General features: G+C 36.1%; 2 protein-coding genes across 2 annotated transcripts; both read right to left on the bottom strand.

Moving 5' to 3' along the window:
* Positions 1–2556: 2556 nt before the first annotated feature.
* LOC132553068 (uncharacterized) lies at positions 2557–3213 on the bottom strand. Its single transcript, XM_060217279.1, has 2 exons — positions 3136–3213; positions 2557–2997 (listed from the first exon to the last, which is right to left on the bottom strand). Exons 1-2 carry the CDS (start codon positions 3211–3213, stop codon positions 2557–2559), a joined length of 519 nt encoding a protein of 172 aa, XP_060073262.1.
* Positions 3214–8307: 5094 nt separating this feature from the next.
* LOC132553080 (uncharacterized) lies at positions 8308–8965 on the bottom strand. Its single transcript, XM_060217290.1, has 2 exons — positions 8888–8965; positions 8308–8748 (listed from the first exon to the last, which is right to left on the bottom strand). Exons 1-2 carry the CDS (start codon positions 8963–8965, stop codon positions 8308–8310), a joined length of 519 nt encoding a protein of 172 aa, XP_060073273.1.
* Between the last annotated feature and the right edge of the window lie 3241 nt (positions 8966–12206).

Below are 12206 nucleotides of genomic sequence, written 5' to 3' on the forward strand. Positions count from 1 at the left end.
GTTATCAGACATCTTTCATTATTGGATCATTGGGTCTTTATCACTCATACTTACCTTGGTCTTTATTTATTATAGCCTGTTTTACCTGATGTCACCAGATATCTAAATTTAATTCTAACCATCAGTGCAATTTTGAATTGATTGCTAATAAATACAGTAATGAAATTGATATGTTGGGGTCAAATTGGCATACCTTTCATGTGGTATTAATGAATAAAAAGACGTACTTCTAACTGTTGTCATAACCAAACACAGAATAAGCTTTTATATAAAAATGGCTATCTCAACACATATTTTAGATTTTAATTTTCACCCACGGTTGACTGAAAAAGCTGTAATTCTAATTGATGTCATAACCAAACTAAGAATATATTAAAATCGTTGTATGGCCATCCAAACTCAAATTTAGATTCTGTATTTTACTTACAATTTACCATTGACGAGACATCGATACTAAATTCCTATTATTGCAAACGTCTTTGTTATACTCTTAAATTGAGAAGTAGAGGCAGATTAGTTGTTTTTTTTTAGTCTTTTTTTACAATAAATATGCTGTTGAAAAATAACACACATTAGTGTCCTGGGCTCATCTCAGTGTCAGCAGTGCAAATAAATGTCTAATGCGTTAATTGAATTTGCAAAAGCATGTGAAATAAAGTGTACTTCTTTTTAATTATATAACTTAAACAAACAAAAGGAAATTTCTCATAACCCGGTTGCTGAAAAAATGTTTGTGCTTACAAAATGGCATTAAGACATAATTTTACAGCATTATCATAATATGAGCATAAATTATGTATATAAAAAAAAACAAACAGAAATCAAGAAAGAAATAAACATATACAGATATATTAAGGTGGTACCACAAAGTTAATTGAGTTTCAACAGGTAAGTTTTACAGGTAAGCCTACCTGTTGGGACTGATGCTCATTTTACGAAAAATACTACATATAACCCTTATCAAAACAAATTGCCCTATAGCGAAAGTGCAATTGTTGGCGTTCCAATATACACCCTGGTCTATTCAGGCCATCGAGAAGTTTGCCTGTAGCAGAGCCTCCAGCTTATATAACGCAGGGACCTTCATCATTAATTGTAAAACTTCACATACGAATTGCATTCACAAAACATTTGAAATGAAGCATTTCTCACTAATAATCTTATGATGCACGCGCATCCAAACGACTCAGAAGCCGGCCGAACGGAAGGCCCGACCGAATGAAAAACCTGACTGGAATAAGCCGAACGAAAAAGACGGACGGAGAGGCCGACCGAATGCTATATTAAGCAAAACGGCCGAGCCGAACGGTGGTCGGACTGTGATGAACGGTTCTGAAGTGGATACTTAACCGTAATTCCAAATGTACGTAAAGATACACTTACATATGCATAGAGATTGAATTAAAACAACATTTTTCGGTTTCAGACATGGCGATGATGACGTCACAGATGATATTTGCACTTGTCCTAGTGTGTGGTGCGGGTTTGACACGAGGATCTCCAGTGTTTGCACATCCTGATATCATCCAATTCCTAACCCTGGAAGATCGCTGTCTCTTCATCTGCAATATCTGCTTCGACAAAAAAGTAAGTTGTGTAAAAACCAACAAATTATACCTTTATCGTCATGATCTTTTTTCATTCAAACGTATTTAATCTACAGTCACTGTTATAGAAAATAATCCCATTTTAATTAAGCGATGGCGATGCCTGACGTAACAAACAGTTAAATACGTAAGTGAGGTTTTAAGTATATCTAACGTAATAACTGAAGCCTTGCTGAATACCGCCACTACATATATAATGGTGTATATACAGTGTATATTTTTCATAAAAGTAAGAAATCAAGGTAAACCTAATCGGATATTACTTAATATTGTTTTTTTTAAAACATAGAGACCCTGGAAAAATTAAGAGAAATATTTTCTTCTGCCACACTCAGAAACATTCAGGCGGAGTACGTGCCTGGAGGGCGAAGATATCTCTTTATTAAAATACTAAAAACCATAGATTAGTAAACAAGAGACTTGGGTTTGATCACAAAAAAAAACATCGACACGTTAAATCATCCGATACATTTTTATTTGTCCTTTCACGATTCAAGCGGTTGTGACGAAGCTTAAAAAGCTTTTTTTCCGGAGCACTACAGTCTTCGATCTAGAAAAGTATAAAAGAATTTCAGCATCAAAAATGAAAACTGACAATGCGCTTTATTTTGAACTTAAACTTCAGTGTTTCCAACAAAATTCACTTCTTAAGTACCACTTTTGCACCTTAGCTGCAATTTTCAAATAAACATTCGGATGTGTAATTATTTTTTTTTTCAGTCTGTTCATTCAGATAAATGCAAATAATATAATTACAACGAAAATAACAATGTATCGGCGTAGGTGAATGTAGACATAAATATGCCAGATGTCATCAGCAAACATCATTGTTTCATTATAGACAATAAATAACAGTAACAAACAAATTGAAACATTATCAGGTTTCCTTGAACTTTATTTGAAACTAAAACATGACACGATAGTAGTTTTTCTACTCGAAATCAGTTCCTTATGCATTCGACTTCTGCATGGATGATTGTACTCTTGCATAGCTTTTGGCCCATTTGGCTTTCCTCTCTGCTGTCTTCCTTTCCCTGTTGCGTCTTGCCCGTTCCTGTTTGGCGTCAATAGCTGCTCTGTTTATTGGAGGAAGTCGTCTAGGAGGGCCGTATGTTGCAGCTCGGCACGCTTCCCGCGAGTATGTGGTGTACTGGGGATATTTCGTTTTGTACTCTGGAACACCAGGTAGAGTGGAAGAAATCGAATTGGCTTCGGATTCGCCTTCAATTTGCAGTACAAAAGCCACCCCTCCTTCTCCCTTCCTGGGGACAACTCCCTGCTCCTTCAGTTGCATCAAAGCTGTCTGTTCTGTTTTACGTATCGCGTTAGAAACACTGAAGTCTAGTGATGTCACGACATCCTCTCGGGTAGGAATGTTGATTGATCCGACCTACGAGAAAAGAATAGAAATGTTTTACTTGTGAAAGTCAAGAAGTCAAAGCTGCTTGAAACAGTAGATGTATCAACATAAAAGTGATTGGGATTATATGCCCATTATTAGGAATGATATGTTTAACAATATTTGTACCTTGTTCCTCTTTATCAAACAAAGAAAAATCCATCTTTCTGATGTATTTTCATCCGTCTTCGAGTTATTACATCCCATTTTCTCGTCAAATATCTGAGATAACTAGATTTACGTGATAGTCGTACGGCAAACTGCGCATAGATACGAAATGTATTGTGACGTCACAAATTATATTGGTTCATGACGTCATAATGCATATCCGAAACGAGGTTCTTCACTAGTCAAGGTTGTGATTGTCATCATCGCGAGCCACTGTAACTAAACCAATCCACTAGAGCTGTGTATCGCCAGGGTAGTGATGATACGTTACGTATTGCGATACATGGGTCACGATACGATATATGTTTCACGATACATTTGAGACAAAAATATCTAATTATCTGATATCAGAGACACTTCTACAGTGCGGACTACCTTTAGATTTCAAAGCTACATTTCAATCCTCGTGAAATAAATACATGGTAAGTATTACTGAATAAAAGCTCAACAATGAAAAAAAAAGCTTCCTCTTGTTTATTTTTTGTTTACTTCGGGTTTGAATTCTTCTTTAAGAAGATAAGCGTATCAACATGTTTAGATTTAAGAGTGCGATAACAATATCTCCAGCACAAGAAAAGACACGCTCACTAGGAACTGATGTTCCAGGAATACAATGATAGCGATGTCTCGTTCCAATTGGCCGATCGACAACGCAAAAATAACCAAGCCTACCGAAAATCAAGGGAGGCTACTCTCACAATCTCCGACAAACAAAATGTCGTCAGCATTGAACGTCATTCCCGATGATATATATAATTATACTTCTAACATATTAAAAATTAAAAGCGAACGGTTTCGTGTCTGGGTCATACTTTCAACGAGCGTCCTTCCAAAAAAGAGACGATGATACAGTTGAAATTAGTGGCCATGTTTTCGCCAGACGGCGGAAAAATTTGGGGATATATACCATCTACGACCCGTTTTCAGTCGAATATTTATGAGGTTTTCCTTTTCAAATAAGGTTAATATGGCAAATCACTGCATTTATGCAAAGACAATACATACAACAATCAATAGGGAATTCAAAATACTAAATTTGTATCTATGAATTACAGCCCTTTCCGTTGTTGAAGGAGTAAAAACTGTCTTTTTCATTTGACGCATATTGCCAGAACCCAGTAAGTCGCCACATTACTACGATCCGTTTTTCAGACGAGTATTACCGAGACGGTTTTTTACTTTTTAAACTAAGTTTATATGTGGTAGCAGTGCAATAATTAAATAAAGAAATATACCGGTCGTTAGGGAATTTAATAACCTGAAATTATGTATATATATTTTAGCCCTTTTCCTCCTTGAATGACTTAAAACAGTCCATTTAAGTAGTCACGTACTTTCATTTTCCTATACTCGCCATGTTAAATCGAGTCGATTTCAGTCTCTTTTGGTATACTGTGACGTCAATGGTCACTTATTTGGTTTTCAGATTTTTACTCAACTGTTTCCGTGAAATCTATAATTTTGCCATTTTAACGGTCAATTTCGCTTTTATGGTTCATCTTTGAAAATTTTTATTTCTTGTAAAGTGGTCACAACAACCTATATTTTCATATACATAAAAAATATTTTTCGCTGAAGATACCCTTTAAACACTACACAATGTTGAATCTGTTTTTTCCTCTTTACATTTTTGCTAATAATTAAAAAGATTAAAAAAAAAAAAAAAAAAAAAAACAATGTTCAAGTGGTGTGATAGTTTTCAATGGAGCAGAATTAATTAAATAAAAATAAAAACAGTCGCCATGCAGGGTTAGCTCAGTTGGTAGAGCATAGGCTCCGCGACCAGAAGGGTGCAGAGGGCCGGGTGGGTTTGAATCCCGGCAGCAGCAATTTCTTTCCCATCATGAAAATTCACCTCTCACTTCTGTTTCAATCGGGAATGAAGTGGTAAACCCCAAAGAAACAACAAAACAAGTTCGCTTTTACAGTCATATAAAGTCTTTATAAAATGGCCACCAAGATACATCACTGATATAATGGTTACTTTCTAAACTGGCATTGAATTCTTGAATTTTTTTTTTTATGTATATCATGTAAATGTTTTTTTTTCATCAAGAATATTAATACCTTATTGGAAGACTAAGATTTTATTTCAACTGTTTAACCATAACAGTAAGTACTCATATTATCACAGACCATTCACAAAGTAAAACTTTGTAAAAGAGCAGAAACATGTCCAGATAATTTCATTTCCCTTCAGTCAATAAATATCCGAAAATGGTCAGTCCGAAATCAAGCTTGTTTATAAAAACACACATTAACATGCGGCTTATTAGCACATGAGAGAGCATTATAAAACTTATGCTAGCAAAATTTTGAGTGAAAAAAATACTGATGTTCATTGAAATATTGTACACGCGAGTCTGTGAATATTTACGCACTTTTGAGCAGACATAAAAATTTTTAAAAAATGCTTTAATCTAAAAGGACACCGCAGGATCTCTTCGTTAAGTTGATAATTCGGCCGTCCGCACAATCGGAGCCAAGATTTGCACTTCTCATGCTTCGTCTGAGATTTTGGAAACGGTATGGACACACCTCCCTCTAATCGCTCTGGGTAGCGAAATCGGTGTTGCAAGTTCCCCAGCAGCAACGTTTCACCATTGTCGGAGAATGTCGGAGTAGCGAAACGTAAACAAAGAGGCGAATACTACCCGCGATCTGATTGACTAAACCGCGCTGTCTATCAAAAGTTTTCGATCGGCCAATTGTGATGTCTCCGTAAATGTATTGTCATGTTGGTGGTGTTCCCGTAATACTTCAGCTTCTGCCCACATTCATTGCAATATACGTGTGATTTATCTGTTTCCCAGCAATCGTTTGATTTGTATGCTCTAAATTTGAAATTACGCCAACATGCAGCTTTAAAAGCTGCCGGTGCAGATACAAATTCCAGTTCCTCACAAGTCTTGTCGTCCATTTTAGGGTAGCATATACGTTTGTCAGAGGAAATAACTACGGTTTCAAAAATAATATAGGTATCGCGATACCATTCAGGCGCGGGCGATGCATCGATGCAAAACTTCGTGATACGATGAATCGTTACACCTCTACAATCCACCTATGGAAGATGACGTAGCAACTACCATCGAGTCAGAAAGTACTGAAACTGCTTACTTTTTACATATATTTATTAAATTTGGACAAATGACAAACCGAAGCACTGACCTAGGTTTGAAATAACGTGTGCTTAATAACTATAATAGATTTTTTGGTCAAGTTGATTCCTAAATATAGCAGAAAATTTACATGTTTATTGTTTATATGTGTTGCTACAGTTAAGAAGAATACATGTATGAGTGTCAGAGAGGGCGTACATGTACTTTAGCGTGTGTATATACGTACACGGTTATGTATACATGTGTGTGCAATTATACATAGAACTGAAGTAGGCATACGTATACTGACACAAATTATATAAATATGCTTAATTGTAAATATATGATTGTAATGATGCGGGAGAGGGCTTTATATTGGTCAATATAACCTCTCTCCCCCCCTTTTTTCTCTTTCTCCCATTCTACATCCCTCTTTCTATCTCTCTTTACATTGTTTCTTTATTTTTTGTCCACTTATACATTTTACATAAAAATCAATATCTGTTATTTCATTTATATAAACTATATAAAATGAAATTAACGGCCATTTCGTATAAAAATTCACATTTTCATGGGAATTTTACGACCAAACCTTGTTTCTATTCCTATTATTACATTTTTTGATATTGTGATATTTTAAAGAGTTTGGTAGAAAATGTGTACAGTTAATAGATTAACGATTACAAGCACATAAACACTATGTTTTATTTCAGATCCCATTGATGGGCGTTTGTGCCAACACCGTGTGTCCGAAAATCAACATGGACTTCTTTGAGGTAAACCAATGGATCTCCAAACGGTGTGGAAACTACGCCAGTTTGGAGGCCACCTTCTTCCCCAAAGATACACAGGCTCAGATTTAGTGAAACGAGAACGTGGCTTTGCCAAGATGAGGCGATGTACACCATGGCAGACCTCAAACTTTACCGACCAATCAAAACTCCCGTTTTAAACAACAGAATTATCAGTATACATAATTATACAAACGTCTTAAAAAAATTCGTACGTTCCAAAATTTATTTTCCGAACCGGGGAATAAGATTAAACTATTTTTAGTGTCATTTTTTAAAATGTTTTTCGATCTACAGGATGTGTTGAACAAGGAGATCTGGCTATCGATTATATCGAGGTTTTCCGTAAACATGACGTCAGTAGGAACAACCCACCCTTATAATCATGTCCGTGTTTAAGATACCACACTGTAAATGATTCTGCTTATGGCATATCGGGATGATTGGCGTAAAACGAAAAGTGGTCAATTTTGTTAGTGAAAGATTTTGGTTTTTTCTTCATTAATACTGGTGTCACATATCTGTTTATGACTTCAGTCACTGTAAGCGTCGGTACAAATGTTTGAGCTAGTATACACAAAATTAAAAATAAATATTACTTTTATTTATAAATAACTGGTATGATAAAATATATACTTATATTTTTGTGTAGAGTATATACATCTTAACTTGACGAAAAGATTTTAAATTGAAGTGATGAATTTAACTTCACTGATGTTTCTTCGAAATAACTCACAAGACGAAGAAAACTGAGGGAGACAACTCTTGCATGATAAACAGATAAATAAAAGGTTGCATATCTCCTTAATTCGAACACAAATCATACGTAACATTGTGTAAATGAACATAATATCTGCATGCATATGAATATATGTAGTTACGTTATGTACTAATGTATTTAGCTAAGTTTAAATGTACGATTCAGAAACTGATTAATCTGTAAAGACAGTTTCATAAATCATTGTATATAAACTGCGAATGAAGCTCAACTGTTTTACGTGTTATGTGTGTATTTCAGGATCGCTTGATCAGGGACGTATGTGTGAATGCATACAACTGATATTTGAATGGGTATTAAAGTATATAATCTGATATCAACGAAACAGGCAGTCAAATGCGCCAGATGTCTTCTTCGAACCGCAAACGTCGTTCTTTCATTATAGAAAACAAACAACATAGTATTAAGTTTCCTTGAACTTTATTTTAAACTAAAACGTGATACAATTCTACTCGAAATCAGTTCCTTATGCATTCGACTTGTCCATGGATGACTGTACTCTTGCATAACTTTTGGCCCATTTGGCTTTCCTCTCTGCTGTCTTCCTTTCCCTGTTGCGTCTTGCCCGTTCCTGTTTGGCGTCAATAGCTGCTCTGTTTATTGGAGGAAGTCGTCTAGGAGGGCCGTATGTTGCAGCTCGGCACGCTTCCCGCGAGTATGTGGTGTACTGGGGATATTTCGTTTTGTACTCTGGAACACCAGGTAGAGTGGAAGAAATCGAATTGGCTTCGGATTCGCCTTCAATTTGTAGTACAAAAGCCACCCCTCCCTCTCCCTTCCTGGGGACAACTCCCTGCTCCTTCAGTTGCATCAAAGCTGTCTGTTCTGTTTTACGTATTGCGTTAGAAACACTGAAGTCTAGTGATGTCACGACATCCTCTCGGGTAGGAATGTTGATTGATCCGACCTACGAGAAAAGAATAGAAATGTTTTACTTGTGAGAGTCAAGAAGTCAAAGCTGCTTGAAACAGTAGATGTATCAACATAAAAGTGATTGAGATTTGTATGGCCGTTATTAGAAATGATATGTTTAACAATATTTGTACCTTGTTCCTCTTTATCAAACAAGGGAAAATCCATCTCTCTCGTGTATTTTCATCCGTCTTCGAGTTATTACATCCCATTTTCTCGTCAAATATCTGAGATAACTAGGTTTACGTGACAGTCGTGCAGCAAACTGCGCATAGATACGAAATGTATTGTGACGTCACAATTGAATACGATTCATGACGTCATAATGCATATCTGAAACGAGGTTCTATATAAGTGTGGGTTGCGTTTACTTTTGAAATAGCATAGCTAGACCTATGTAAATGTACATGTATTTGTACACCTTCTGGTATGATGCGACAATTACAGATATAATGATACAGTACAACTTTAAAAAATCCGTGCGTTAGAAGACCTTCGCGTATAGATACCAGACTCAGTAACGAGTTTGTATCGATACACTTGTAGTAAACTAATATTGTAACAGGGGAAAGTCAGAACAATTAGTGATAGAAAAACAAAAGTTGAATATAACAAAAAAAATGTACATGTATGTACCACAAAAAAGATTAAATTGAAATATGAATAAACAGAGACACAATAGATGGTTATTTGCTTTTTATCACGCTGATTCAAGAACCAATTAAAGCAGCAAAAAGGGTTTTAAACTTTCAGCTTCCGTAGAAGAATTCTCTTTCACTTCCTCTCTCGCAGTCATGTTTGCCGTCTCATTCCGTCGCTCTCCTGCCTGTTATTTAGCCCAGTCTTCACTGAGGGAATGCTACCAGCTGAGAAAAGCGTGCTAATGTCTTGTCTCTCGGAGCTATAGAATTTTTTTACCTAATTGAATCACTGTTTTAATATCACTAAGAGAAGTGCAGAAATGATCGTTTTAAGTGTTGCTTGATTTCGGTTGTATTGAAATGCAGAGGAAATCATATTAGAATTCTTGCAAAATACCATTATGTGTGCGAGGTATGGAATTTGTTCAATACAATTTAATATTTAAAAAAATGGAGAAAAAGTCCATTTGTCACTAAAAAACTCATTGAAATGGATGGTAGGTATAATAGATATAGCTCATCACACGTGGCATATAGAAGGTATAAAATTATTTCCATTTTACAGACACGATGATCCAATTACATGAAGGGGTCGCGACTACTGTCAGTAGATGAAGATTCGGTGTGTATACTTAGATGTTTCCTGCACGTTGTGGGTTGTTTTCTGTGCTGTCCTTGGGCAGGACACTTTAACCAAACTGCTCGGGAAATAAGATGGACCTCCCATATCTTGTTCAGTGAGGTAGCCAACATCTGTTACAAGGAAATCCACATCTCAAAATGGCCTGGACAGTTCACGGGGCGATACATTCAAACCAGCATACAAACAAATGCCAGAACTAGTAACAAATTAAGGGTGTAATACCGATGGGAATAAAAATCATAATTACATGACATAGTATAAAACCTTCTTTCATTCGAGTAAGTTTTTAAAAGTTGAAAATAAAGCAAACTTAAGCAAATGTCTTTTTGTAATTTGAAGATAATTAACACGTGAAAAAAATGCCATATATAATAAACACGAGTTTATGTCACCTCTTTCAAACAAAACCCCAGGATGAACCGCCTTCGGCATCAGCTGAGGTGTAATGATATGGCCTGTAGCGAAATACTGCTAAGCAATATGCAAAACTGACAATTTCAGATATACGAGGAAATGTTTTTTTTTTTTTTCTTTAAGAATCATAACAAGAAATAATTAGTCTGTTATCTTAAAAATAATAAATCTATAGAAATCCGTATCGAAATTATATTACAAAAACGATCGTAAATTACTTATTTCACGCTTTAATTTCCGCGAGTGTGTAAGATGCATTATCGGTCAATTTTCAACTTCTCAACCAATCAAAAGAGAGGAAGGTCATTTATCTATCCGTCTTAACATTTTTACAATGGTCTTAGAGTGTGGATAATGTGTAAGAAATCATATACAAATGTCAAATGGAATCAATATCATAAATATCATCTGGACAGTCACCATTAACTAAAGTCATGGACTATTTAATAGATTATACGTCTGTCTGAAAATCTTCAGCTTACAACAAAGTGAAACGTTCAAAAACTGTCAGAAATACAGAAATATGACCAATGTACGGTGAAAACACCGTTCGTACTCGCTAAGTACGTGCGGTGTTTTCTGTCCGTTAAAACGGCATTTACACGTATAAAAAGTGTTGAGCTACTTTAAATCAAAGACCAGCCAGGCCTTAAAGTTAATTTCTCAGATAAGTGAAACTGAGCTGGCTATGAACAGATCTGATTTGAAGTATATATCAAATGTCCGCCTTCATTCTAGGAGAGCAATTCTAAATCCCTTCACATTTTCCAATAAAAAAACACCGAGACAGTCTAATTCTGATGGAGTGCAGTTCAATTAGTATGACCAGATTTCAAGGCAGTATTCCGAGTATGTACCATGCTGTTGGCACAGGATCAAACAAGAGGCAAGTTCGTGAATGACTAGCAAGTCAGGTCAAAGATTTCAATAGAGGGCAAATAAAAGGGACATAAGCCTTCATGCGTTGTAGACAGGTCGCAGATCTGCATGGAGGATATATAAAGGGGTCCTCGATCTCCATACAGAGTAGATAGGTCGCAGATCTGCATGGAGGACATATAAAGGGGTCATCGATCTCCATACAGAGTAGATAGGTCGCAGATCTGCATGGAGGACATATAAAGGGGTCCTCGATCTCCATACAGAGTAGATAGGTCGCAGATCTGCATGGAGGACATATAAAGGGGTCCTCGATCTCCATACAGAGTAGATAGGTCGCAGATTTGCACGGAGGACATGTAAAGGAGATATGGGCCCCCATACCGTGTAAATGTCCATATTGGGCGTCTAAGGGGAACATTGATCTCCGTACGTTGTTAACAGGTGGCAGATCCCAATGGAAGACATATAAAGAATATATGGATATCCATATATGGTGGATCTCGATAGAAGACATATAGAGGGTACAAAGATCTCCATACATGATAAATAGGTTGTAGATCTCGATAGAAGGTATATATATATGCCATGAACCAATGATTTCCTTACCGTGTAGATAGGTAACTTCCACTGAGGGTAAACAAAAGGGTATATGAGGCTCCATATTAGTTGTGAATAGGTGAAGGTAGCAGATCTCAATATATGACATATAGAAAACAAATCGTAGATCTACTTAGATCTGTTTAGAGTAAATACTATACAAGGTAGGGGTCTACTTGGATAGGCCGCGGACCTCGATAGCAGACAAAACATATTAGGTACTAGATCTTTATAGATTGGTTGTAAAATACAACGTATACCGATACAAGTTAAAGA

This window comes from Ylistrum balloti, unplaced genomic scaffold (assembly GCF_031769215.1).
Source record: "Ylistrum balloti isolate Yb309-2 unplaced genomic scaffold, AGI_CSIRO_Ybal_v1 Utg370294, whole genome shotgun sequence".
Lineage (NCBI taxonomy): Eukaryota > Metazoa > Mollusca > Bivalvia > Pectinida > Pectinidae > Ylistrum > Ylistrum balloti.

Excerpts from the sequence above, each read along its gene's own strand:
- LOC132553080 (XM_060217290.1), bottom strand. The coding sequence starts at position 8,965 with ATGGGATGTAATAACTCGAAGACGGATGAAAATACACGAGAGAGATGG. Across the intron at positions 8,749-8,887 it reads GTTTGATAAAGAGGAACAAG|GTCGGATCAATCAACATTCC; the intron begins GTACAAATATTG and ends CTTTTCTCGTAG.
- LOC132553068 (XM_060217279.1), bottom strand. The coding sequence starts at position 3,213 with ATGGGATGTAATAACTCGAAGACGGATGAAAATACATCAGAAAGATGG. Across the intron at positions 2,998-3,135 it reads GTTTGATAAAGAGGAACAAG|GTCGGATCAATCAACATTCC; the intron begins GTACAAATATTG and ends CTTTTCTCGTAG.